Source organism: Centroberyx affinis, unplaced genomic scaffold (genome assembly GCF_046629955.1).
Source record: "Centroberyx affinis isolate AG114_WGS23_722 - 3 ecotype Tasmania unplaced genomic scaffold, CSIRO-AGI_Caff_v1 ptg003531l_1, whole genome shotgun sequence".
Classification (NCBI taxonomy): Eukaryota; Metazoa; Chordata; class Actinopteri; order Beryciformes; family Berycidae; genus Centroberyx; species Centroberyx affinis.
In genome coordinates this window covers 520,825-547,203 of record NW_027281475.1, presented here as the reverse complement: position 1 = coordinate 547,203, position 26,379 = coordinate 520,825, and the positions used below count along the sequence as shown (strand labels likewise).

General features: G+C 39.9%; 1 protein-coding gene across 1 annotated transcript in view; it reads left to right on the top strand.

Annotated features, from left to right (window-relative positions):
* LOC139661469 (EGF-like repeat and discoidin I-like domain-containing protein 3) overlaps positions 1-26,379 on the top strand; it is a 133,769-nt gene that overhangs the window by 87,906 nt on the left and 19,484 nt on the right. The window contains exons 6-8 of the mRNA XM_071539907.1: positions 10,408-10,563; positions 11,756-11,900; positions 12,171-12,355. Of these exons, the coding sequence (XP_071396008.1) occupies positions 10,408-10,563; positions 11,756-11,900; positions 12,171-12,355 (486 nt within the window). The remainder of the gene's footprint in view (positions 1-10,407; positions 10,564-11,755; positions 11,901-12,170; positions 12,356-26,379) is intronic.

Below are 26,379 nucleotides of genomic sequence, written 5' to 3'. Positions count from 1 at the left end.
ATGGAAGCAAAACAGTTAATCACTTAATATTCAGTTATAAATCACTGATGATTATCCATGTATCTCTTCATATTTACTTAGATATATTAAAAAAAAATCCCTGCTTGGACTCATGGGGACTGCTTTGTCTCTGTCTGAGAACTTTCCCCTTTTCATACCATTGTAATCTTTTTTATTGAGTTTTAACATTCAACTTTATAGTCATGTGGTTGAGAGATAACTCTGAGAATTGCCTGTTCATTGCAGTTTATCTTAATTACATCAAGACTATAATCACCTTCATATGATTTATAAACGAATAAAGCCTCTGGATACATACACTGCCATGAAAAAAGTATTTGTCCCCCGTCTGGTTATAGTTTTATACTGGATGTTATCAGATTTTCAACCAAAGCTATTATTAGATAAAAGTGAGTCTGAGTGAACAAACCACACAAATCCCGTGCTTCAGCTCACAGACAGATGGCCTGACATCCTCCTGTAGAATTTGTGATACAGTACAGAGCCAAGTTCATGATTCCTTCAGTGGTCCTCCAGGACCTGATGCAGCAAAGCATCCACCACCGTGTTTGACTGCTGGTGTGAGGTTCTCAATATGGACCACAGCCATAACGTGCACATGTTGCCCAAACAGTTCCACTTTTGGCTCATCGGTCCATTGAACATTGTTGCAGAACTCCTGAGGATTATCCAGGTGCTTTTCGGCAAACTTGAAGCAAGTGTTCATCTTTTTTTCTTAGTGAGTCGGGGTTTCCGCCTTGCTCCTCTACCGTGAATCCCATTTTTCCCCAGTGTCTCTCTAATGGTGCAGTCATACACACTGAGCCTAGCTGAGGGAGGAGAGGCCTGCAGATCCCTGCCTATTATTCTTGGGTTTTTGTGACTCCCCGGATGATTGTATGTCTTGCTCTTGGAGAGATATTGGCAGGTCACTCTTAGGAAGATTCACTACTGTCCCAAACTTTACAACATATAAAACATATTTTTGACTTGTTACTTAGACCCCCAAAGCCCTGGGAATGGCTTTGGAACCTTTTCCAGATTGAAAGGTTCAGGAACAGTTTTGACTGTCATACTATGTGCCTCTAGAACTTGTGTCCTGATGGTAAGAGCCAACGTTTGTTAGATCTATATTGGACAGGGCTGGCCCAAAACCAAAGTATTCAAACAACTGTCCCAACTCAAGCTTTGGCAATGGATCCCGATTTCTCACACTTCCTGAATTCTGAGCGTCATCAACAAAGAAATGCCTGTAGTCAAGTATAGGGAATGATATATTCATTTTGATACAATTTATTTTCAAGTCATTTTGTGATCAGAACTCTTAAAATGCGATGGGAGGACACAACTACTTGCTTGATTTTTGGTTGACACTGCAATGTTTCAGCGTTCATCACTCACTGCATTTCTGTTAGGCTGCGTTCACACAGCGTTTTTTTGTATGGAAAAAGCGCTGCCTGGAGCGCTTTTTGTGAGGAGAAATAAAAAGCGGATCACGATAACACCATCTGGTTAGCACTTCTAGCAGATAATACAGTGTTGTGCAACAAGCAAAGGCTTACCAGATCTTCCCAATTGTATGATCGCAGACTGCCTCTTTATGATTGGTGTTGCCGTAACGGAAATTCACTTATGACCAATTTCTCCACAGGCACTTTCTCCATCTTTGTTGTTGTTATGGAAAACGCCCTCTCCTTCAATGTGATTGGCTGGCTTAGAAAAAAGTGGTTCACGTCACCCGGCTCTTTTCTGAAAAGCTGAACTTTTCTCAACTTTTGAAAGTGCTCCGCTCCACCAAAAAAGCCGCCAGGCGCAACACTTTTTCGGGACCGGCCACCTTTTGAGCAGCTTGCAGCTGCTCCCTATATGTTTTAATGTAAAGAAGGCTGTAGCAGTTGGGAATGTGTGAACAAGCCCTTAATGGCTCAACTACACCTTTTGCGTTTCTGTTCCGTCCATTTGTGTCGGAAAGGTCAGATCAGTATTACTGTTTCACACCTTAAGCTCACATGTTTGATTACCTTGCACAGCAAACACCAAACAAATGACAGAAGAACCTAACTTTGATGGCATTTTTTGTTTCTCAGTAGCCACTGCTAGGACCCTTTGTTCTTTTTTTTGTTTTGTTTTTTTATCCTGATACTCTTTAATTACAAAACAGTAAATAAAAGTAACAGTAACAAGGTAAAACAAAAAAAGATACAAAATGAACAAGAGTAAAATAAAAAGTCAGAGAGAAACAAAACTAGGGTTACATGAAAAAAATATTAACATGATATTCATCAATAGGCTATTCACTGGTTGGTTTAGACCAGTAGTTCTCAACCTTTAAAAGCAATGGCACACCTTCATAAGACAAAGAAATCTACTACATGCCAACAAGTTATTAACTGTGTGGAAATGTCACATATGTCACAGCCTAGGCATAATGCAATTTGGCATGCAGTTTGAGTTTAATTTTCTTTACATATGAACACAATCTTTTTTTTTTCTTTTTTTTTTATTATTGAGCAAAAACATGACATAAATCACCAGAAGACAAACAAACAATAAGAGAGAGGGAGAGAGAGAGAGAGAGAGAGAGAGAGAGAGTGAGAGTGAGATAGGGCTCTTTGGTCTGTGTAATCAACACACAGTATCTGTTCGGTTTATATGCTTTTGACAGGTCTGCTAACTTTGAAATTGTCAAGATGAATGTGTAGTACAGTATGTGCTGTTGAATTTCATTCAGTATTAAAAAGACAAAATGTCTCACCTCACAATGTCTAATGTTCCATTTTCTTGCTTGTTGTTATGGTGATATTGTATAACAGTTAGTAGTCTTAATATCAGAAAAGCAGCCTTATGACTGGAAGGTAGCCAGTCCAGATCCCTGCATGGCTGCAACTACAGCCCCAGGCTATTTCTGTAAATTAATGGGTTCTTGCCTGTTTAAATAAGGCTTAATGAACCCTGGAAAGCATTTATAGAGTATGGAAAAGTTATTTCTTCTTGTTCTGCAATGTTAGGCAGAGGGCTCTTAATTTCTGATATACAGTAATTAGATAATTTCAATCCCTTAGAACAGGAACTCGGTCTCAAATTTCACCAATGCTGAAATATGTATACTTAACATGAGGACATTTAACTGATATTTTAGTCACATTTCATAATTAAAAACTGCTTCTGATACTGCGATATGTTCATTAATATTCCTTTTCATCTTCTGTTTGAGAAAATGTCCTGTTTGTTTAGGTAGTTAAAAGTGCTACATGCAGAATTTGTCCATGAATAAATTATTATCACATTCATGTGAGACATTAGTATAATTACCGTAAACAAACGACACCAGCATTTACACAAAATTTTACATTGTGTGCCACCTTGTCGGGTAGCACGGGAAATCGTCTGGATTGCTTTACAGCACAAAGGGAGATTACTTTACGGCACAAAACGGGAAGAGGGCCGCTGTTCTTCCAGTGCAAACAGAACTTCAGGATTCAGAGTTTCTCTCAGTGTCAGATGGTTGAACAAGTGAAAGGTCGATGGAAAATCACTTCCAGCATGTTTATCCTCTTCAGTAAAATGAAACTGAAAATAAATGCTCACAGAACATCACCAGAGGGGGGACTGGGGGGGCAAGTAGCAACACCCTCTTTTTTTTTTTGACTGGAACCAACTGGGTCTATGGGAAAGGTGGTGTTCATTTTGAGTAACACTATCAGGAACAAGACAACCGGTATGAGATAGAGGCTGCCAATCATCTTGACTAATGGTCTCATTTGTTTTTGGTAATTATACCAAGATATCACAAATAGTTTGACAATGATATATTGATGTTTAAAAATGATAGAACCTTTAAAACGTGGATACTGTCACCATATGACAACGTGATACTTTAAAATGTCCTGTGTGAGTCAGTCGGTAAGTGAATTATAGATTTGATTTGAGTGCTAAACCGTAATCATACCGGATCAACAGTTTTAATACACCCCTATAATGACTGGCATTTAGTATACATAAGTAGTAGTTTTAGTCTTCTGTTGTTGTCTTATAACCTGAATGAGTTTTTTTTTTTTAGTTTTTTTTTTTTTTTCCTTACTCATAAAGGTCTTTAGGTAGGAATGAGGCTTCTGAATAAAAGGTTCTACATCAAAAAAGGTTCTAATTTGCATATTCTCAAAAAGAAAAGCTGAAGAACCTATAATTGTGCTCAGCTGACTCGCCACAATAGTTTGTCCTTACGTCCCACGTCAGGAACATGACAGGCATCTATTTGATTTTGACTGCTATGGATGTTGTAAATACATACTGCAGTCTTAGTGAATGACAGTGGCTATGTTTACATGCACAAAGTAACCCGGCTATTGACCATACTGCAGTTGAGGTCTTATTCAGGTTAAGCTGTGTACATTAACCCGCTACCCTACAATTAAGTATCTCTGTTGCTATGAATAAACCATTTAACAGAATATTCCTGTCCAGCTGTGGTGTCCCGCCCACAGACAGGTCAGCAAAAAAGTATGATAAAGGTCCAGCTGCCAGCTACCCCCTGTTTGACTGGGCAGCAGGCCGGCTTCTTTTAAAACACAGGATATAAATAGTAGTAGTACTATCGCCATCACTATGTATCACCATGTTTTTTGTTGACATAAAAATGTACCCATAGCACCATGGGAGTCTGAGTTTGCGCCATGTGAGTCTGAGTCTGATGGTGAAAACCAAAAGTGAAAGGAGTAAGACGTTTATATGCCACAGTAGCCTGTTTAATTTAACTTAGTTTAGAGTAAGCCAGGCATCTTAACCGGTTTCTCATAATCAGAGTATGAGCTTAAAGGATAAGACTGTTTTGCTTTTTGTTTGTTTGTTTGTTTGAGACACTTATCTACGTTGCCCCTCTCCTTTTACATTATTCCTGGTGGTGTCTGCAAGCGTAGATGGAGATATCAGAGCTTGTTTTCCTTTTGTCAGAAAAAGCGATTTGCTGCCATTCATTCTTGTATAGCATGGAAAACAACTTCCACAGACTTGAAATTTGCACAAGCTGGATTATCAGTCAAAGTAAACATGAAGCCTTAATTTGGTTTTGTGAAAGTTTCCGTTTCATTGTTATTTCACTGTGCCCGAGCTGATGTTTACATATCACTGCTGCATTATGTTGCGCTCTGCTTACTGCTGATCACCTCACACCCACAGGAGGAAATGGAAGTCTCATCCAGGAAATAATCCCTCAGAAACATGTCTCCTTACAACCTTTATTGCCACATCCATGCGTTTTTACTTAGGGTGTCTTTGTTAGCCGGGACAGCAGTTAATTTCAAGCTAGGTTTGACACTGTCAAGTTTGTATTTTAAAAAGAAAACGACACCTGTTTAACCAGATTACTTGAGTAACCAGGTTAAGAACAGAACTCTTGGTGCAAGTAAACGCAGCCAGTGTCAGTGCTACAGAAGACAGAATCAGCATGACTTAAAAGACCTGCCACATTACAGGCTTAAGATGCAGTTCCTACTCATTTGGTGCTGTTAATAGTTTGGCTGAGGCTCTGCCGTTTCAAAAGGCCACAGGGAAATCAAAGAAATGCTTGTCAAGAGGACCATTACTTTACTAATTGACCATTTTCAAATAATTGCTGTAGAAAAACAGGTCTGAACATATCATGGAGCTTCAAAACTGCAGACTCTGAGGGTGGGATATGAATTATAGCAGTCAGTTACAGCTTGTGGCCTGTCCTTACTGTAGACACTGTTCTTTAGACAGAAAGAGGTGAGATAACACAATTCAAAAGAGTGATATATGCTTTGTGTTGCAAATAATGCTATAGAATGCAGAAACCATTTGATGTAGAACTGCCTTTCTTGCAGAGGTGCATGCATTTTACCTAGAATCCTTCATACACATGATGGTGTATGAAAATAAAAAGCCAAGCCAAGTCCAAGTGTTTCAGAAAAATGAAAGGGGGGAAAGGGGAAAAGTTCATTTCAGAACTTTCTCCTCAAGAAATCTCTGTGAGCTTGCTTTTGCAAAAAGTCTCCAAGACAAAACAAAAAAGATCTAAGCGGCCATTCATGATGAAGAACCCTTTTAAAATGTTTTTATTTTACAACCTGTATTTTTCTCTATATACACAGAAATGTATGTTGTTAGGTACATCCAGACTGTCAGACAAACAGATTGAGATAGACAGAAACAGGCAATACAATATAGATAGACAGATGGCTGGATAATGACTGAAAGGTATAACCCACTTTGCAGCACACACACACACATACACACACACACACACACACATTTTCTCTCTCTCTCTGTCTCTCTCTCTCTTTCTGTCTCTCAAAGATATTCATATAGACTCATAACTGAAAGCCCCTATATGTAAAATATGTACCTCAATATATGATTCTCAAATTAATTTTGATAGCATAGTATAATGGCTATAGAGAAATTTGACCATCACGGTGAATTTTTTTTAATTCTTTGTGTTGCTCTCTATGTGTTTATTCTATTTGTCCCTGGGTACGATTCCTCACAAAATGTGCAGAATTGACTTACGGCATAAAGATAGAGCATCAACCAAGCATGTGGAAAATTACCGACATGCTTATCCCTATGTGTATGTGCCATTCTGCATGTTTTTGTGTGATTTGTCTCAAGGCAATTTCCCACAAACTGACAAATAAAGGTGTGTAGACAAAGGTCTATAGATGACAGATGTTGCCAATAATGCCTCCCTCAAACAAATAAATGCATCACTGTTGGGACTGAAGTGACAGAGGCGTGTTTGTGAGTGGTCATTAAAGATGTGAAGGATCACCCCAATTACCCAGGCAGTGGCCTTTTAGTGACAGTGCTTCTAATTAGCGAGAGAAGTATCTATCTCTATGGAGGAAATTGAGAGAAGCAAGAAATGCTGTGAATGATAAAGAGTGTGTAAGTGTGAGTCATTGCAGCTCTGAAACTCTTAAGAGGGGTCCTTGTGGATAATTGACTTGATATGTTGGTTTAAGTATGTAGAAAAAATAATTGAGTCATGTCTCTAGGAATGGAAATTGGAGCTGAAATCCACCCCGAAATCATTATAGACTATTCCAGTGATCTTTGACAGTCCAGACAAGATGGGTGAACATAAACAAGTCTTTTTCTTCTTCTGGATCCATAAGAGCCAGTACTGTAATCTATGGTTCTCAGGAGACACAGCTTAGAGCTGTTCCATTAACAGAAAAGGAGAGAGTGACTTTGTGGGCTCACATGAGCTTTTACACTCAAATATTTAATATGCAAATTGCCTGCACTGGAAAATGTGCTCATGTCCCCAGAAAACCATCCTGGATATGGTCACATTGTCCAGTTAGACTTCCAATCATTACTTTCCAAAGTATTAGAAAGAATTCTCTTGGATAGGCTTCAAGAAAACATAATAACCACTGACAATCAATTTGGTTTTAAAAATAAACACGGCACAGATTTGTGTATATATGCATTGAAGGAAGTTGTTAGTAAGTATAGAAGACATAACACTACAATATTTATGTGTTTCCTTGATGCGTCCAAAGCATTTGACCGAATTAATCATGGTAAATGATTTGTTGAACTACAAGAGCGAGGGGTCCCTCCATATTTGATAAGGATCTTGCATTTTTGGTATTCGCATCAAACCATGCAAGCTAGATGGAGTAAGAGTATATCTGCACCCTTCCTAGTGACCAATGGGGTCCGACAAGGTGGGATACTGTCACCTGTTCTCTTCAACCTTTATATGGATGATCTTTCTAAAAAGCTAAAAGAGTGTAAGACTGGATGTATAGTGGGGAATAGTCTTATTAACCATCTGGTGTACACTGATGACGCCCTATAGTGCTAGCTTACAGCAACTGCTTAGAGTCTGCTCAAGTTATGGTGTGCAGTATGACATTAAATTTAACTCTAAAAAGAGTGTTGTCGTGATTGCTAAAACCAAGGAGGATCAGAAGCAAAATTTTCCTACATTCAAAGTAAGAACAAAGTAAGATGTAAGAAGTAAGAAGGGTCATATCATCAGGAATGATTTATGTGATGACGACGATGTGCGCCAGTGTTGCAAACTGTATGCACAAAATTTCATGTGTACAGATGATGTTACAATAGCTCTTTTTAAAGCCTACTGTACTCCACTCTATACAGCCCACCTGTGGTGCAGTTATAGTAAAGCAAAAATGAGAAAGCTTCAGGTGGCAGTTAATGATGCATTCAGAATCTTGCTTAAGCTCCCAAGATGGACAAATGCAACTCATATGTTTGTGACTAGCAATGTTCCCACCTTTCATGCTGTGTTGAGGAATTTCATGTATAAATTTATGTGTCGGCTAATTGATTCAAAAAATGTAATCATAATGGCTTTAACTGAGCCTACACAATGTGACACAAGGTATTCCTCTTGTTTTTGGAAACATTGGAACAAATGTCTGTATGTGTTTTAATCACTTGTGGACTTGTGAACTGCCATGATCTCGTACAGATTTCTGTGCTGTTGTGTCCTCGTATTGTACTTTTTATATTTCTCTTTCTTTGCTGATATGGACCTATGTGTCTGAAATAAAGTTAAATTGAATTGCTAGTGGATCAGCTCCAGTGTCTGATGATGTCACCAGTAAGTCTGAGCTTTCTGGTTTCTAGCTTTAGGAAAGACTTGTGTATGATCACAAATATAGGGCACCATTTTCGGGAATCAATGGCGCATGGTGCAAATGTTTGGTAATTTCATGGCCAGCGGTGCACCTGCAGTGCAGTTGTGTGAGGTTAGGAGGAATACATTATCAGTAGGTGTAGTAGGGGCTGGTTTCATCATGACCAATCAAATCGCCTCTTTTCCTTCCCTTTAAACGCAGCGCTCTGCACCACACTGTTTCAATGTTTTGTTGGATTTGAAATTGGCCAACATTACAGCCACAAAAAGGGTTGGTAAGCGCACCATGCACTTCTGACCTGGTCTGAGCAGGTGGGCGGTGCAAGTGCAAATCCCACAAAAAATTCAAAAATCATAGGAGTAATTTACTTCTTTTTTTTGTGTGGATTTCCTTTTTTTTTAATTTATTTTTTTTACATTTTTTAACCATTCCAGGTTAATGGTCCTTCACTTTATACTCACTCAATACTGTATTACCGCTGCCCTTCTGTTCCTTAGCTATGGAACACTAAACAGCTGTGTTTTTATACTTTGACAGAGGGTGAACTAGATGAGCCGAAGTATTATATCTAAGAATGAAGCAGCATGGTGTGAATATGGTGCCGAAATAACCGATGAATAATTGTCATCACAGTTTATTTGCATTATCTTCTTTGTCAGAGACCATTACAGATGTGTTACAGTATAATGACACTAAAATTGCCTTGCGTTAATTTGGCCTACTTTTTGTCAGTATGAATATTCATTTTAGGAACAGGCTGTGTGTGTGTGTGTGTGTGTGTGTGTGTGTGTGCGTGTGTGTGTGTGTGTCGCCCAGCACAGCGCCGCTCCTTAGTCACCACAGGCTTCACAATATTACAGTGAAGTGAGCTGTCTTCATGTGGAGCTATTCAAAATAATAATCCTCTGAATCCGCTCTCATTCTTTAAACAAGCACACTACATTTTCTCTCTCAAGTTCACCAGTAATATACCAGGGTGAGAAAGTCCATTTGCATTGGATATTTGCACATTTTTAAGGGCCAACGGAGGAAATTTACAATCTGGCAACTGTAAATTTACACTTGTGACTATGTAATACTTTAGTGTCCTGAAATGTAAACACAAAAACATGCATTAAACGTAGTTGCTCCAATGATAGCAAAATCTCCAAACATAATGAAGTGTCAGCATAAGACCTTCAAAGTAAATGATCGCCCATGTTCAGTTCAAACTGTTGTTATCTTGAGAGTGTAAAATTGTTCTCAATCGAGTGGCATGGATAAAGCACTAAAAGGTGTGTTTTGGATCTTGCTGAAGTGGATACAATGGGGTACTCTATAAGAGTGCGCCGTCATTGAAAACCATGACAAAGCACACTTACATTCAGGCATCCACAGAGTTCCGACACTGATGAGCGTGCTTTGTGTGCGCTAAGCGGGCGCTATCTAAGCATTCATCACATTCCTCTTCCTCACATCACCCTCTTCCCCCTGGCTCTCTGAGGCGCTTTACATCGGCAGCGTATTGACAGTCCGCACGGGGCTGACAGACTGGATCTGGAGCATGAGGATTGATTAAATGTTCCATTCGATCACAGGCTTTCTGAATAAGATGGATGGCCCTGACAGAAACGATACAAGGGGGGTGAACTGATCCCCATGACTTGCACGTGCACACTGCCATCCCCTCCCGTGCGCCCACGTGCGCGCGCACACACACACACACATTCATATTATCTCAGAATAAAGAAGTAATTTCTTTGGTTTTTGCCTTTTTTTTCTTCCACAGATAAACCTGCAGAGGAGAATGAGGGTCACAGGCCTAATTACCCAGGGTGCAAAGCGTATCGGCAGCCCAGAGTACGTCAAGTCTTACAAAGTAGCCTCCAGTGACGACGGGAAGACCTGGAGAACATACAAAGTCAAGGGCACAGATGAGGATATGGTGAGGCGCACACATGTGGGCATACACACACACAGACACACACACACACACACTCATTATGTCTCTCTACTCTTTCCTTTTTGGCCTCTCTCTCGGTCACACATGAACAAACATGCACACACACACACACATGTGCGCACACACACAGCAACTGGAGACTGCGCGCTCAGTCAAGGGCAGGGTGGAGGACATGATGAGATGGCTTTTTAATTAGCTAGCACACACCGGGCCCATCTTTCTGCCCCTTACCCCCCTCCACTTTTATGACTTCTAGATTGAATTTTTATACTATTTGGGGATAAACGGCCACCAAATAGGCCACCAAGCATTCTATCATTTCTGACAGCAAACCACGGCTGTCCTCCATTTGGCCGAGCTCCGAATGACCCCGACCTCCAAACTTCCGCTCAGATGTATTCCCCGGATCAATGACTCTGCACAAGGATCTTGGACTTGTGATCTCTATTTATTTTCTTGTCTCTTGTGCATTTTTTTTTTTTTTAGTTTGTTGTTATACTAGTTATACAAAAGGGACATGCAGAAAGCGGGAATGCGTGTGTCTGAGTGTGTACAGTTGTTTTTTTGGAAATTGAAGTTATGACTGCAACAGTGGACAGGAGCAAATACCTGTAAGACCTGCCAGAGTGTTTGAAGTAATCACACTTCCTGACCCCTGATCTATGAGGCCCCGCCTGTAAGGTTTTTTTTTGTTGTTTTTTTATGTGGTTGACCTATTGCCATCCAGTGACAGCTCCTATTGCCTGTATTCCATAAAACACTCTCTCTCTCTCTCACTCACTCACTCACACACACACACACACACACACACACACACACACACACACACACACTCACTCACTCACATCAGACAGTCCTGTCAGACACTATCTCAGGTCATTTGGATAAAACACTCCAGAAGGTATAGCTATATAATTGGACCACTAATTTAAAACACACCAGTGTGCGTATAAATTATGGACTCAAATGGTGCGAGAAATTGTCTATTTTTCCCTGTAATTCTAGCTCATTGACCTTGAATGACAGCAATTTGTTGAGTGTGGAGTAGACACTAGAGACAGCGTCAGAACTGATCTGCTCTTCTATCCTGTCCACCCCCCCCCCCCCCCTCCCTCCACCATTCCCTCCACCTCCACCTCCCTCCCATGTGCTGTTATGTCATCTCCTGCACCAGATTTTCAGAGGAAATGTCGATAACAATGCTCCATCGGCGAACTCCTTCACCCCTCCTATTGAGGCCCAGTATGTGCGTATCTACCCCCAAGTCTGCAGGAGGCACTGCACTTTGCGCATGGAGCTGCTGGGATGTGAGCTAACAGGTGGGTCACCATGAGTGTGTGAGTTGTCAGAAGTCTGAGAGTTGTCTTGAGTCCACGAGTTGTCTTTCTGTTTCATCCACACACAACTAAATATATGTTGTGATATGGTTTGAAAAATACAGTGTGCCTCCTTCCCAGTTGTATTATACTCTATTTGTTATATTGATTATGCAATAACAACATAGAGAATGTACTTATTGTGTTGAGGTTGTATAGTCAGGGAGGTTAGAAGAAATGCCGTTACAATCTGCATTGTTTTGTTTGCGCCAGGCTGCTCTGAGCCAATGGGAATGAAGTCGGGCCACATCCAGGACTACCAGGTGACGGCCTCCAGCATCTTCAGGACGCTGAACATGGACATGTTCACTTGGGAGCCAGGCAAGGCCCGGCTGGACAAGCAGGGCAAGGTCAACGCTTGGACAGCTGGACACAGTGACCAGTCGCAGTGGCTACAGGTAGGAGGTTGTCTGTGGGCGAATCAGTGAGCGAGATTTGACTTGATGCATGAAGAGACTACTTGAGACTTGACTTGAAAATCTTTCTAAAGTCTTGACAAAAGATCTTGTGTTTGTGTAAATGACTTAGATTGAAAGTTATGAGATTTGTTCCACCAGACAGCATAATTTAAAATCTGTTTTCTGAATTTGTATGCAATGATTGAATTTATTGACACTGATTATGGAAATCAAACTCATGATGCTCTTACCAAGTTTTTATACTATAAAAACGATATTGGATTGAAAAGTCCTAGATATTTTGTTTTCTTTAAGAGACTAAATTGATACTGGACTTTTGTTTTGTTCTGAGTTGACTTGGTGTTCTACATTTAGACTTGAGACTTGACAATAATGACATGGACTTGACTTGGTAATCTACATTTAGACTTAAGACTTGATTTGAGACTGACATGGGACTCATTGTAATGATGTGAAAGCAGTAATGCAATGGCAATGGATTTCAACTATTTTATGTAGAAAATACTTCATTGATGTGTACAGTGACGTCGCTGAATATAACTATTGCTTAAAAACTTTACTTAGAATCTACCTCTTAGTGCCATTGTTCACCAAAAACAGTCACTTTTTTTTTTCATACCAGCCTTTTGAAAGCAACCACCCACACTGCTTCAACTGCTGGATGTGTTCAGCTGTTATCTTTGGCTACAGCTCAGGCTTTCAATCTCAGTGCAACCAGTCACCAATCCATTTGTTTTCATTACAGTAACTGATGGCTGAAAATGTGTCCTCAAAGGGACAATACACAAGTCTAAGTGAACGCTTATATTCCAGTGTGACTGCTGAACAATTAGTGTGATTTGATCTTGAGTGTATGTGAGATTGCTAGAGGACAAGCGAGGTTAAGGTGCATATCAATCAGACTCAATCATGCCCAATTATACCCTCACATATACCCTCACATATTGGATTTTTCTTTTTTTGAGCCAGTAAATGCTGCTTCTAGAATGACAAATCATTTCTCACTTCAAGCTGTAAAACAGATAGAAGATGTGGATGAATCGAAGATGCAAGTGATTTCTTTGCTTTCTTGGCCTTTCAACTTCACTCTGTCCCTGCATGCCGCTTCCCTAGCAGTGACACAGTTAGTGCTCTATAGTCACACTGGCTTGTCTGGCCGTTATTAGATTGGTGGGGTCTTGAGTCAGATATGTTTTTTTATTACGCTGAAAGCCTTTTGCTGAGGATGAGGGTATGCAGGGTTGTGTGTTGGAGGAGACAGGTATTTAAGCAGGCCCCATCCAGGCCATGGAGCTCAGCTAAGCAAAATTGATTGCTGTGGGTAGAGGAAAACTTGTGGTCTCATATTACATGCTGTGCCGGCAGGAGAAGGAAGATGCTATACAGATGCAGTGAGAAAATCAATGGCTTCCACTGCCAAAGACCTCCTCTGTACACACAGGCCTATACTATATCTGGTGTTTGAAAAGTAGACAGTATGACTTATATAGAGTGCTTCACTGCTCTCCATCTTTACTGTGCTACAGTTGTTGTAATTGAGCCATGTCCTAATATGTGGTGATGGTATTATACACATTTGTTAAACTCCCACACTCAGCATCTTCTTCACATTGGTTGCCATGGCAAATAATTGATCCTCAATGACATTACTGAATGACTTTAAACCTGATAGATTCATGGAATTAATCAGACTTAATGACAAATTAAGTATTCCAATTAATCAAGACAACTGCTATGCAGTGCAGAGAAGCAGTGGAGAAACACTTTTCGGACTCCAAATATCAGACTGAATTTTTCAATGCAGAGGACGGGACAAGATCCAGCAAAGAATTAGCAAACAATTCAATCATTATCTGAAATGTAGATTTTGTAAAAGCAGTAAATGCATTTTTGTTGCATACATGTAAACATGAAAACATTTCTTACCCTACTCTGACAATGTAAATTATTAATATTAAATTCTGCTTATCCTAGTCATTTACCGTGATAAAATCTGCTTAACACTTTTGTGTTCAGTACTGCCCACTAAACATACTGGATGCTGAAGCATTGGCATGCAACTAAACAAACTAATACCAGGCACACAGATGAAACTCAAAAAAGTCAATGTATTAATTTGCACCAATACATGAATATATGAGCTGTATGTTTTTTTTTCTCCTAAATACATACACCAAAAGATGGTCTTTTACATAGAATGCTGTATCGATTGGCTAGACATGCTGTTGCATAGTCATAGGACATGCTGCATTGCCTGAACATGTCTGTTTGACAAGACATTGAGATGTTTTCCATCATTTTAGATTATGGAGTAAAAGAGCACACTTTGCTCCGTTCAGTGATGTCACGTCCATCGAAGAAATAAACAGTACAAACTTTTAATGAATAATTTCAAAGGAGTAATTTGATAAACAAGTTGAGTGTATAGTTTTCGGCAGACTAAATACTTTATAATTGACATTTTGTGTAGGCAAAACAATGTAAAAACTAATGAAAACAGCAAGCACTGGACCTCTACTGGGTACTATCCAAGCTAAACCTATTCTTGCCTGGCGGGAGATAAAATTACACAGAGGGAGATTGAACCAGAATCTTTCAAGATGTTTTCAAGAGAGAAGCTGAAGCTGTCAGACTGAGCTGCCAAGTGTTCCAGCTGGCATAAGCTGATTAGTTAATTATGCACATTAACATGTCCACATAGCGAAGGGAAATTGCCAGAGAGACGGTAGCTACTTTTCAATTTCACGATGTCCCTGTTAATGCGTAGAACACGTGCACTGCAAAATGTCTGGCAAGTGCTGTTCCAGCACTGCTGAGACTTTTGTGGTTGATTATGGTAAACACTCCTCAGACAAAAAACTGAACAAGAGTGGAACGGAATGCCTTAAAGTGTGCCTCTTCATCGCACATCTCTTAATTGTATTGCAGGCTCCCAACTCCTCAGCAGAGATTCACTTTCCTGAATTCAGCTGAATTTTAACTAGGCGATTGTATAGTGTTGTGACTAGAATATGCACATTTTATTGTTTTGTTTTGTTTTTGTTTCATACCGTATACTAAGTTCTTTATTCTTGCTCTGAGCACTCCGTCCAGAGAAAGCTGGACTCATCAAGGTTAGGTATTTTACCTGTCTCGTCCCTCTGGTATAAAATGATGAAAGAGCAGTGGGGTTGGTAAACACGAGCGTGCTGTGTGCAGTTAGCTGGCGTGATAATATATGATTCCTGGGTGTGTAAGTTCAGCTTTTTCAAACAGTTGCCTCTTGCTGCCATTTGGAGCCACCGACGTCCAAAATTGCCTAGTGTAGCACTCCTCCCATAGACACAATATGTTTCAAAAAGTTTAACATGGCTCCATTTTGTGACATTGAGATACTGATGTGAATACAAAAATACAGGTAATGTAACTCTATTGTGTTTGAGAATCTCAACACAAGAACTTCTGAGTTAAAGAAAGATGTACAGCCACCTGTCCAGCATAATCAATAGCCAGGACATGAGTTCAGCTCTTAGTGATAAGGTAAAATTCTCAGATGTAATTTCATCACAGTGGACTCTCTATAGTTGTTTTTTAAGTTAACACCTTTACTCTGAAGCTGCAGCATCAGTTTGAAACTTTAATGTACCAAATCATCGAGTCACCAGTGGTGAAACAAAAGGCATTGAGGCAAATGATTATACAAAAAGTTCTAAAAAAAAATCTACCTGCATATTGTGCAAAGTTTGGTCCTTGAATGTTTGATAACTTTTTAACTTGTTTGGGTCATTAATAGACAAAGCTGGATAGCTACATTGTTGATACTGAGACATTGTGCACACTTAGCACAAACATCATTGCTCTTAGTGATGAATAAATGCCCTTGTACAAAGAAACAGAAAACCACTGTAACCTTCATAACTATATAATAAACTATATTTGTTGGTCTATTTTACTAAGGGCACTTTGCCAGGTAAAGACTACTACGAGTTTGCAAACTATATTTGTTATTTTCATAAATAATAAATCCAAGGGGTATAAAAAGCTAAATATTCATATGTTTAGAGTTGTTGTTTTTTTAATGTATTTATTCAATTATGTAATTTTCTAATTAATCTAATGTTTAGAGGCACTGCTTTACACTTCAAGTCATTATGGGTAGTTAAAATAAAAAGCAAATTTCCCAAATGATCTGGGTATTCATTTAAGATCTGAGTTATACAGTTAATGCAGTTATTAAAATATTTTTAAGTCTCTAGCTCAGCATGCTTAAATAACCGTTTTTTGTTATCACATGCATATATCTTACTTGAAAAAAACGTAACCTTGCATAAGACAGGTGCTCTAAATATTGCCAAGAGAGTTCCAAACATTGTTTTTGGACATAAAAAGATGTAATTTTACTTGTTGGCTACATACTGGAATTTGGTTCAGTTGACAGTGTGTTGTTGTTGCTGAAAAGAGCACAGCATTGTAGAGTCGTACGTCTCAGACAAATTGCATTCACCTCAGTAAAGCAAGTTTAAGACTGTTCTGTTACACTCTTGTGAGCTTACAAATCCCTGTGGCAAAGCAGGAGACATAAAATATGGCCCTTGACTTCTCTTTGGTTGCGTGTCATCTTTGAGCTCTGTGCAGAAGATAAAACAAAGCGCTAGTCCTCCACTGCAGCCCAGGGAGTGCAGCTTCTGTCTAGTGGTAGTTTCCAGTGCCACACAAGCTATTGCTGTGCAGATGCTTCCCGACAAAAGAGATTCTTCAGGAGAAGCACATGAATTTCTAAACACTTCATTACTGTTTTGTATTAGCTATTCCATCCCATTTGTGATTGTACTGTAGCACCTAATGATTCCATATATAAGCAACCAGTTCTACAATGGTTTTGTGGTTCTACACAGACGCATTGTTCTTAATAGTATTATAATTGGTCCATATTGGAAATTCTGAGCTTTTTTGGCATGTGAGCCTAGAATATTACGGATTTATGGATTCAGCATTCAGTCTCAGCGTTCAGTACACACACACACACACACATACTGTGTTCTACAGAAGACTACTGCTCACGTCCACACCATTATAAATTGCATCCTCACCAACAGCTGTCAAATTAACCATTTGTTTTTGTTAAATGCTGTGAACTCCATCTTAGACAACACCTCCCACCCCTTCTGCGGAGAGCTGTCATTCTCCCTCAAGGTGCACACAGAGTGTTGTGTGCTGTTTTGTGCCAACATCCTGAGCGAGACTGTACAATGATTCCTGCCTCCATAATAATACCCCATTTGCTATATTCTTATTCATATTCTATGTTTATTTGCTGTATCCTATTGCGGCACAATTTCATTAAAGTTCCATCTCATTTTATGTAACAGTTCTAGCTTAAAGGATTTTTTGCCATTTCTGAAACAAAATAGACTTCTATTATGCAGCCACCAAAGGCTTCTGGCTTATAATGAGAGGATAATATGAATATCCATCCACTTTATGACAAGGACATATCCAGTCCAGTAAACATCCATAACGACTTGAAAAAATCTCTGTCAGGCTGTCTCAGTTTGAATATATCAATTTATTTGTAACCTGAAAAATGTATTTGCCTGCAAAGGTTATAAACAAGCTATAAAAGTAATCTCATTCCCGTGGTTCATTTGTCATCCCCTAGCCCCTTGGTTTTCACAGCCAATTATCTCCTTTACTGTGATAAATATGTGTGGCGTGTGGCTGTGGCACCCTGATAATCACTCCCCACCTCTGATGATGAGGACTGAGAAACAACTTGTGTGCAGAAACTTTGAAGGAAGTAGCCCCTGTGCTATTGGCACATCGGTGCTAATGACGAATTCAGCATACTGCCTTCGTTACACACCAGCGAACTGCCTGGCTAATGTAGTGATGTAGTATGAGCTGTAACACAACTTCCTTTCTCGCTATCGGCTCGTCTGACGAGTTGCTCTCATGTGCCTAGCCAGGTAATGCAAGTCCTCATGGACCAGGAGAGCAAAAGTCTGCGTGTTGTAATTGTCTGAGTGTAAAGAAGGGAGAGAGATTTCACTTTTCCACGTCGGTTTGTTTGTGTTTATAGCTTCTACAAACAGAAAGGTAAAAACATAGATAATGACGGCTGTGATGGCTTAGTATTTAAAGAACTTCTTAGTTTCTGTGTTGGAAGATACTCTAGACCCGGCAATAGTTCAGGCAGTTCATTGTCCTTGTTCTACTTCAGTGAACAGAGATTGATGTGTACATTATATTAGACAGGTGTTCCCAAATATTGCAGTTTGGGAAATTCACTTTGAAAAGAGCAGCGTATTCATAATTTGAAATGAAGGTAATGGAATTTATTTTTAAGTAGGTTTTCTTGTGCTTATAGTTTGTCAGAATAGAAGGTAATAACATCGATATGTCAATGATTTATGTCAATGTCAAGTTTCTGTAGTGGAGCATAACACAGAGCTGGCAACAATAAAGCTGTCCTTATTTTACTTCAGTACACACAGATTGATATAATAGTGAACATTTTATAAGACAGGTGTATCCAAGCCTTTTACAAATTAAATTTGTAGGCTAGTTATTGGTTAGTTATAAGGTTAAAGGATGAATCAGAAAGAATGGTGCAAGTGCAGGAACCTCAACCACTCAGAGGTAAAATTAAGTGTCACTTTTATGCTTTTAAGTCTTTTGATTGACATTCCTCTTCTATTTCTAGTGCTTTCAAATTTGTTCATTAATTTGCTACTTCCATCACCCTCATCATGTTTTATAGCACAATTCAAAATGTCTTTGTGAATTATAATCGCATTAATTAATATACTTTCCAAATAAATGAGCCCAGATGATTGTCAATGGTCCCTAAAACATTAGTGTGTTGACACACCACATGCAGCATTGTTCCAAGTGGAGTACAGGATAGAAGGGACAATAACTAGTGGTAATGCAAGACTGATTACTGCTCAGTGCCTGTGAGCATGCATTTGTTACAATCAAACCGGGTATTATCATTACACCAATTTTAAAAGCACAGCTTCCTAATCAAATCGCTGCCTCAAATACATCTCCACTGACAACAAACTCAATTTCTTTTAATCAACAGAATTAGCTGGGTGTTTGTTTCGTCCGTCCACAGTGGAGAAAGGCTTTAATTCGTCCCATTGAAACTCTGGTCTCTTCTCGAGTGTTTATGCAGCAAAGATGAAGCATGTGTCCTGGCTAAGAACAGAAAAGCTGCCTGAAAGAGAGAAAAAGGCAATCTAGCATGAAAGGATATAAGAGGGATTTTGATCATCTGGAATAGCAATGATCACAACAGGATTTCAAGAACAAGACACTAGTGCTTTGCTGAAATTACATGCATGGGAAAAATGGAAAGTAACAATTCATTGGGAACTTTCAAGGGTGAACAGTCCTCTGTGTCCTTCAAGTTTGATCCCCTACGGGAAACATGGTCCTACAGCCATGAATCCTCAGGCAGCAGCATATATACAGAGGGTGTCTTCTTAAATCTGGAATTTCTATTACAAGCATACTATATTGATCTGGTCCAAACTATTCATAATGGCACTTTGTCCCTGCAGACATGGAAACCATGAGCATTCAAAATTTTAATCAGTTTAAATATATTCTTTATTCTGCCTGCTGCCCGGTATTTTATCATTATTTGTCTTATTACTCTGCGCACAAAACAGAATCAATAGGAACAGCACCTGCGGCCAAGTTGCCTTGCTGAACTAATTAAAGAAACAGAATGTTAGAAAGACAAAGTCTCCAGGTGGTTTCCACTGCAATCAGAGAGAAGCACACAACCGTTTAGCCACAGCTGTGATACTGAAAGTAAGTGATAAGTATGAAATATACTAACAAAGACTTGGGCATACTTTCTGATCTGTCATGCCGAGTCTGCACTTTTATGAATTTCTTCTTGATTAAATCTTGACAGAAGTTAACATCACAATGTCCATAATCCAACACAATTTTGCACAAGTAGCCTTTCCAATAAGCCCATCAATTTTATCAGTATAACCACAAACAAACCACTGATTAACAGCGTCATAGTATTTCTAAACGCACACCTACATCCGCTATCAGACATAAAGGCAAGCCCAGTCACAGCTCATGTGTAAAGCACAATTCCAGCATGATTAGCATGAGTTTGCAATTTTTATTTTTTACAATTTGTACATGCATGTGCTATGATATAAGATATTTTTAAATCGGTATTGCCATGCCTCTTGGTTTCATTCACTCCCATTCAATTCCAAATGACACAGAAAAAAACTCTGGATATTTAAATGTGGTTGGGAGAAGTAATCCTTCACTGTGAACGAGAGGCTGCCAATCGCGTTTTGAAAAGCATCATAACACAAATATCAGGCAATAAAGTAATATATTTTGAAAAAAGTTCTGCTCACTGTTGCATATTAATGCGTTGCATTCGAGAACACCGTGAGAGCCGAGGCAAGACAGCAGGGGCGTCATACTTCCACTTTCTGCTTGTCTGATTTCCATGTTTAATTCTCCAAAATAAAAGTTTCAACCAATGACTAACCAATAGCTAACATTCTCTGTGGTTACATTGCCTTCTGTCAATCACAGCCCATTCAAGCCAACAGACGAACCAAAGCAAGACGCACAGAACAGAAAATAAAGTTAAGAAAATAAATTTCGTCTTAAAATTCCACCTTCCTCTTTACTGGGAGTACCTTTAAATATTTACACAGCAGTTATTTCAAAATATTACATTTTCAAAACAACTACGACGAAATAGCAAATATCTCATAACGTGATAAAAATGCTGGAAAACGATCGACAGTGATGTAAAACAGCAAGGGAAAACAGGAAATGAGCAAAAACTCCAATAATGCTGGAATTGTCCTTTAATGCCTGTTTTTGTTTTGGCCTTTTCCAGGCTGGTGTAGTAATGGCATCATATCCTCTTTCTTCCACTACAATTTGTTGACAAGATGGGATCTGAGCAGTGGCACTGCCCACTGATAAAAGGCTTACGAGACAAGAGAACAAACATAAACATGTTGCAAATTGATCATCCAGCTCTTGTTTAGGCAAATACGCCAGTCCAATTTCAGTAAGCAGAGATCAAACTGACTTTCTAGTCCATACTATGTTCGTGGATCATTATATGAATTGGCACGTGCATTGGTGAACTTGTTTGAATACTGTGGACAGGCTGTTGTGGAGGGTCCAGATTTGGTGGGAAAAACGAAAGAAGCACATGAAATGGGGACATGTCCGATAACGGATTTCTATTTGATAATAGAAACCTTTACATTACATAAATGAATCTGATTTGAATGGACATAAATATATAATTTCAAAAATATTGCTCAGTATCATCACCAATCCATTCGGCATAAGAATATTATCCAAGAATTCAGGACAAATCCTAGAAAGAACTCAAACTAATTTGAAAACATGTCTGATGCAAATTTCATTAAGGCATTATCGTCACAGCCTCATTTTAATCCAGTCCAATATGGCCCTTGCTTTGCTCTATTTTATTCAATTTCCCCGCAGCTAGCATGGTGATTCAATTAGCCGCCAAATGAAGTTACTGAAGGGACGGTGAATCCATCTGTTTCCCTGATTCAATTGGGTGCTTTTTAGTGTCCCCTCCTTCCCACCACATCCTTAAATGCACAGGTCTACTTGGAACCTGGGTAATGTTACACTTCTGTTTTCATTATCTGAGGAAGCCGTCTTATCCTCCCGCACCACGTCTAGATCCTCATCTCTCTCTCTCTCCCTCCCTCTACCTCACTCGCTCCCTCTCAGCTCACATAGGATGCATTTATCTGTTTTATCAGAGGATGATTGATTCATGAGTCTGCACCAGAGCCAGCTGTAATCATGGGATCTGCAGGAATTGTCAGAAGTGAAGGCGCCAGAGCTCGAATCAGTGCGGCTGAGATTGGGTCCAACGTGTTCGGCACATGTATCTCATGGTTTCAGTATGTCTCTAAGCCATTCCATCCCTTGACAGGCAGGCTATCCTCCACTCATCGCAACACATTTCAATCAGATATCTTTTTGTCATGCTCTCAGGAGAGCATGGGGCTGTACTTTAGCGATGCTGCTACATGATAATATAATGATTAATTCAGAATAGTCCGTTGCTAAGCCGAGACGGAAACACTGTGGACAACTGAGCATTGATTCATTTCAATGGAGGTCTTGATTTGCAGATGGCCACTTACGTTTATGAATGTTATATATTTTGTAATCTCATAGTTGACTTTGTTTTTTTATTGTGTGTACAGAAGAGGGTGTGTAAATGTGTGTTTTGTTGAGTGTGTGTGTGCGTGAGAATATGATATGAATATTTTATATACCATGCAAGGAGGAGGGGGAAACGGAAGAGAAGAGCGAAGTATGATGAGATGTAAGTGCAGCAGCCCAGACTGTAAACGATTTTATTTTTAACTCACCTATTTTCCAGGCCCTATAAAACCTGTACATCCATAGTCATTCCTATGGAAATGGCGTGCTTCAGACTTATGGAACCGCTTAACTCTTTTTTTTTTTTTTTTTTTACACAGTTAATATTCTAATGGAAAACAAAAGTCTTTGCCCTACAGCATGATTTACAGTTCTGAAGAAGATCACACCGGCAGACACACTACTTTAGATTATATCAGTAAATAGGTGTCCATCACCTGTCAAGTCAAAGTGAACATTAAACAGAGTGTGAAATCCCCCAAGTCCTTTGCCAGTGCAGCGGCGAGGCCATTTTTCACGCATATGGATCGGAGTCCCTGGCTTCACTCATACTGACACGGCACGCAACACAGCGGGCCTACGGATGCCCTCCTCCTCGCTGTAATGCCGCTAAATGATCCATATCCCCATGGTTAGTTCCCTCCCTGTTCCTTCCACCATGGCCGACTCCCTTCATCGTTTCGCGCACCCATTTAGAGTTAACTTGACAAGCTGAACTGAGGCCACCTCTGTTTTATGACTTTAGAAGATCAGCTGGTACTGTTGGTGCTTTTATTAATTGGGTTTGATGAAAGGCTGCCTTTGATTGAGAGAAAAATGATCACAAATGTAATCATGGTTTTATAACGTCCTGAATGTGCACTTCCTCTTAAGGCACTTAGCTGCGGCTACTTGTGTTAAATTATAGATGGAGGAAAAAAATCTCTCCACTAAATGAAAAGCTGTCAAGTCCATTCAGTTGTATGTTTGTTGCCAGCATTTAATTCTGGGTGAATTTTCAGCATCTCTTCACACAGGCACAGAGCTGCCACCCACCTGCCTACCTTTTTTAGCATAACACGCACACCTGTGAAGAGGACACACGGTAGATATTTCACTAGATAAACAAGGCATTGAATTGAATTTCAATCGCATGCAGCATTACTTCATGCAAGTGTGCTGGCATGAAGATTGAGTGAAAGTAGTAGGGATACAGTGAAGAGATGGAGAGAGGAAGGGAGAGGACGTTTAATGCATACTAATACCCACACCATGTAAAAATGTTTGGCTTACAAATTTGCGTGCTTGCCACTATTCTACAATGCACTGTGAGTGACTATACAGTGCTTTTCCTTTATTTATATCCCCAGCACTTTGGCTGTGAGATGCGCTTTGACCGGCCGCTGACTCTGAGGTAGTCTGCCACCAAAACAAGTCATCTTGTTCTGCAACAAGACATCTATCTTCGCATGTCAAGACAACACACTGCACACAGCAATGCGCTTTTTCCCCAGAGTGCTTGATTTAGCACATTCCACAAACACTATCGCGGGTGACCTCGATAACATTTAGCACTCTCAAAAGCATTGTACGCGGGTCAATTTTCAAGGAAGAGGGAAGATTTGTGTGTCTGGCTCTGACCACACATACCAGCCTGAAACTGGAATTGTGCTGACGTAAGGAACCTTTTACTCTGTGGCGTCATCTGTGCTATCCTCAACGCCCCAAGGAGGATGAGAGTTCACACTTCAAACTGCTGCACACCTCCCTTTCACCATGTGAGCAGCCAGCAGGCATTTTATACCTTCTGACATCTAGCCGCCCCATGTGGAAACACTGGCCATGGAAGGTGTCAGAGAGGAGTTTTAGAGTGTGTGTGTAGGTGTTGGTGTGTGTATCAGGTGTGTTACACTCAATCTCATGAGGGCCACATGGTGAAATAACAAAAAAAAAAATGTTGAGGGACGACCATTAATTTTAAGCAGACAAATTTTAATCTTTGACCTTTCACCTTGTATTTAAATCATATATCAATCATATAATTAAAAGTCATATGGATCCTACTAACATGTAGACTTTGACGTAAAGACCTAAACAACATGACAATGGCTGTTTGAGTTTAAGTTTATTTGCACTGTGATAAAACACAGAAGCAGAGTGATAAAAAACACAGTGATAAATCACAATGACAAAAAAAATAGACACAACTTGGTAGAGAACAAGAGAAAAACAATAGGACCCATAAAACGCTATAAAAATTAAGTAGCCTTAATGAGTGGGAGGGTGTGTGTGTGTGTGTGTGTGCGCGCGTGTGTGAGAGAGAGAGAGAAAGAGAGAGAGAGAGAGAGAGTGATGAGGATCAGGACATGGTGCTGGAGGATAAGACAGCTGTCTCCGATAATGAAAACAGAAGTGTAACATTACCCAGGTTCCAAACAGACCTGTGCGTTTAAGGATGTGGTGGGAAGGAGGGGACACTAAAAAGCACCCAGTTGAATCAGGGAAGCAGAGTGTTGTGTTGTAATCTCCGTGGCATTTTGGTTAGGTGTTCCGTTGTACTATATAATTAACAGATACAGTCTGCTTCATAGGCCTAAACATGACACCTGAATTAGTTTGGCATTTAGTCAAACAAAGAAATATACACAGTATATCTTGAAGAAAACTGATGCATTTGTTGACCATGTCTTCGCAGGTCCCATATAATTAACATGTAGTCTGTCCCACACGCAGAAATATGACACAACTTTGACTGTGTGGTATTTAGCCCAGTATAGACTGGCACCTGCTCTTTGAATTAAGGTCATCATTGGAGTAAAATCCTGAGCAGTGGCCATTTTCATAATGAAGATAAGGTCTTTATCTGCCAGGTGGGATCTGTGTGATAGTTAAATAATTTGTTGATCTTCATCAGAGAGAACATTTGATCACACAGATTGGTGCTTCCAAACATGCTCAGCACATAGGCTGGCTCTAGGCGGAGGGGCGCACTCCCTCGCCCCAGGACATTTAAATTCGGCCATCAGCAGGCTGTTAGCTGTATAATTTAATTTTTTCACCTTGACTTGCAGCTATTTCAGGATAGGCTCAGCACCCTAATTTTCACATTTTAATAAGTCATAAGACCTTCATTGTCCACCAGGCTACCTTTATCCATGACTATTGGCTGTGTGTGTGTGTGTGTGTGTGTGTGTGTGTGTGTGTGTGTGTGTGTGTGTGTGTGTGTGTGTGTGTGTGTGTGTGTGTGTGTGTGTGTGTGTGTGTGTGTGTGTGTGTGTGTGTGTGTGTGTCTGGACCTGCTGACCAGGCCAGTGAGTGTTCCTGTTGCATTTGGCTCTCTGACAAATGCAGTTTCTGTTTGGAAGGCTTTTACTGTGCCATCCTTTTTCTTGATCCCCAGTTTGCATCTCTTCATTTTCACCTTTATCACACTGAGACACTGTTATGTCACACAGAAAAGCCCAAGATGTTACATAAACACCTTTAAAGTTCAGTGTGACTTTCACCCTGATACATCTCATAGATTTGGCTTAGCCAGTATGCCTCTGTGTGGAACGACACATCTTCAGATTCAGAAAGGTCTCATGATACAAACAGGCTTTTCTTTGCACTCAGGAGAGAAGTACCCAGCCAGCCACCTGCCTTCAGCTTCATCCCTCCTTTTTTTCATCATTTGGCTTGCTAGAGAGTAGTGGGTTAAGAGGCTATGTTGGAGACTGTGGGGGCTACATATGTTTAGCAGCACACAATAGTGCGCTCTGTGTGGCATCTAACACTGTGTTCAGACAGCAGGCACAAGACATCACAGAAAAGCAAGT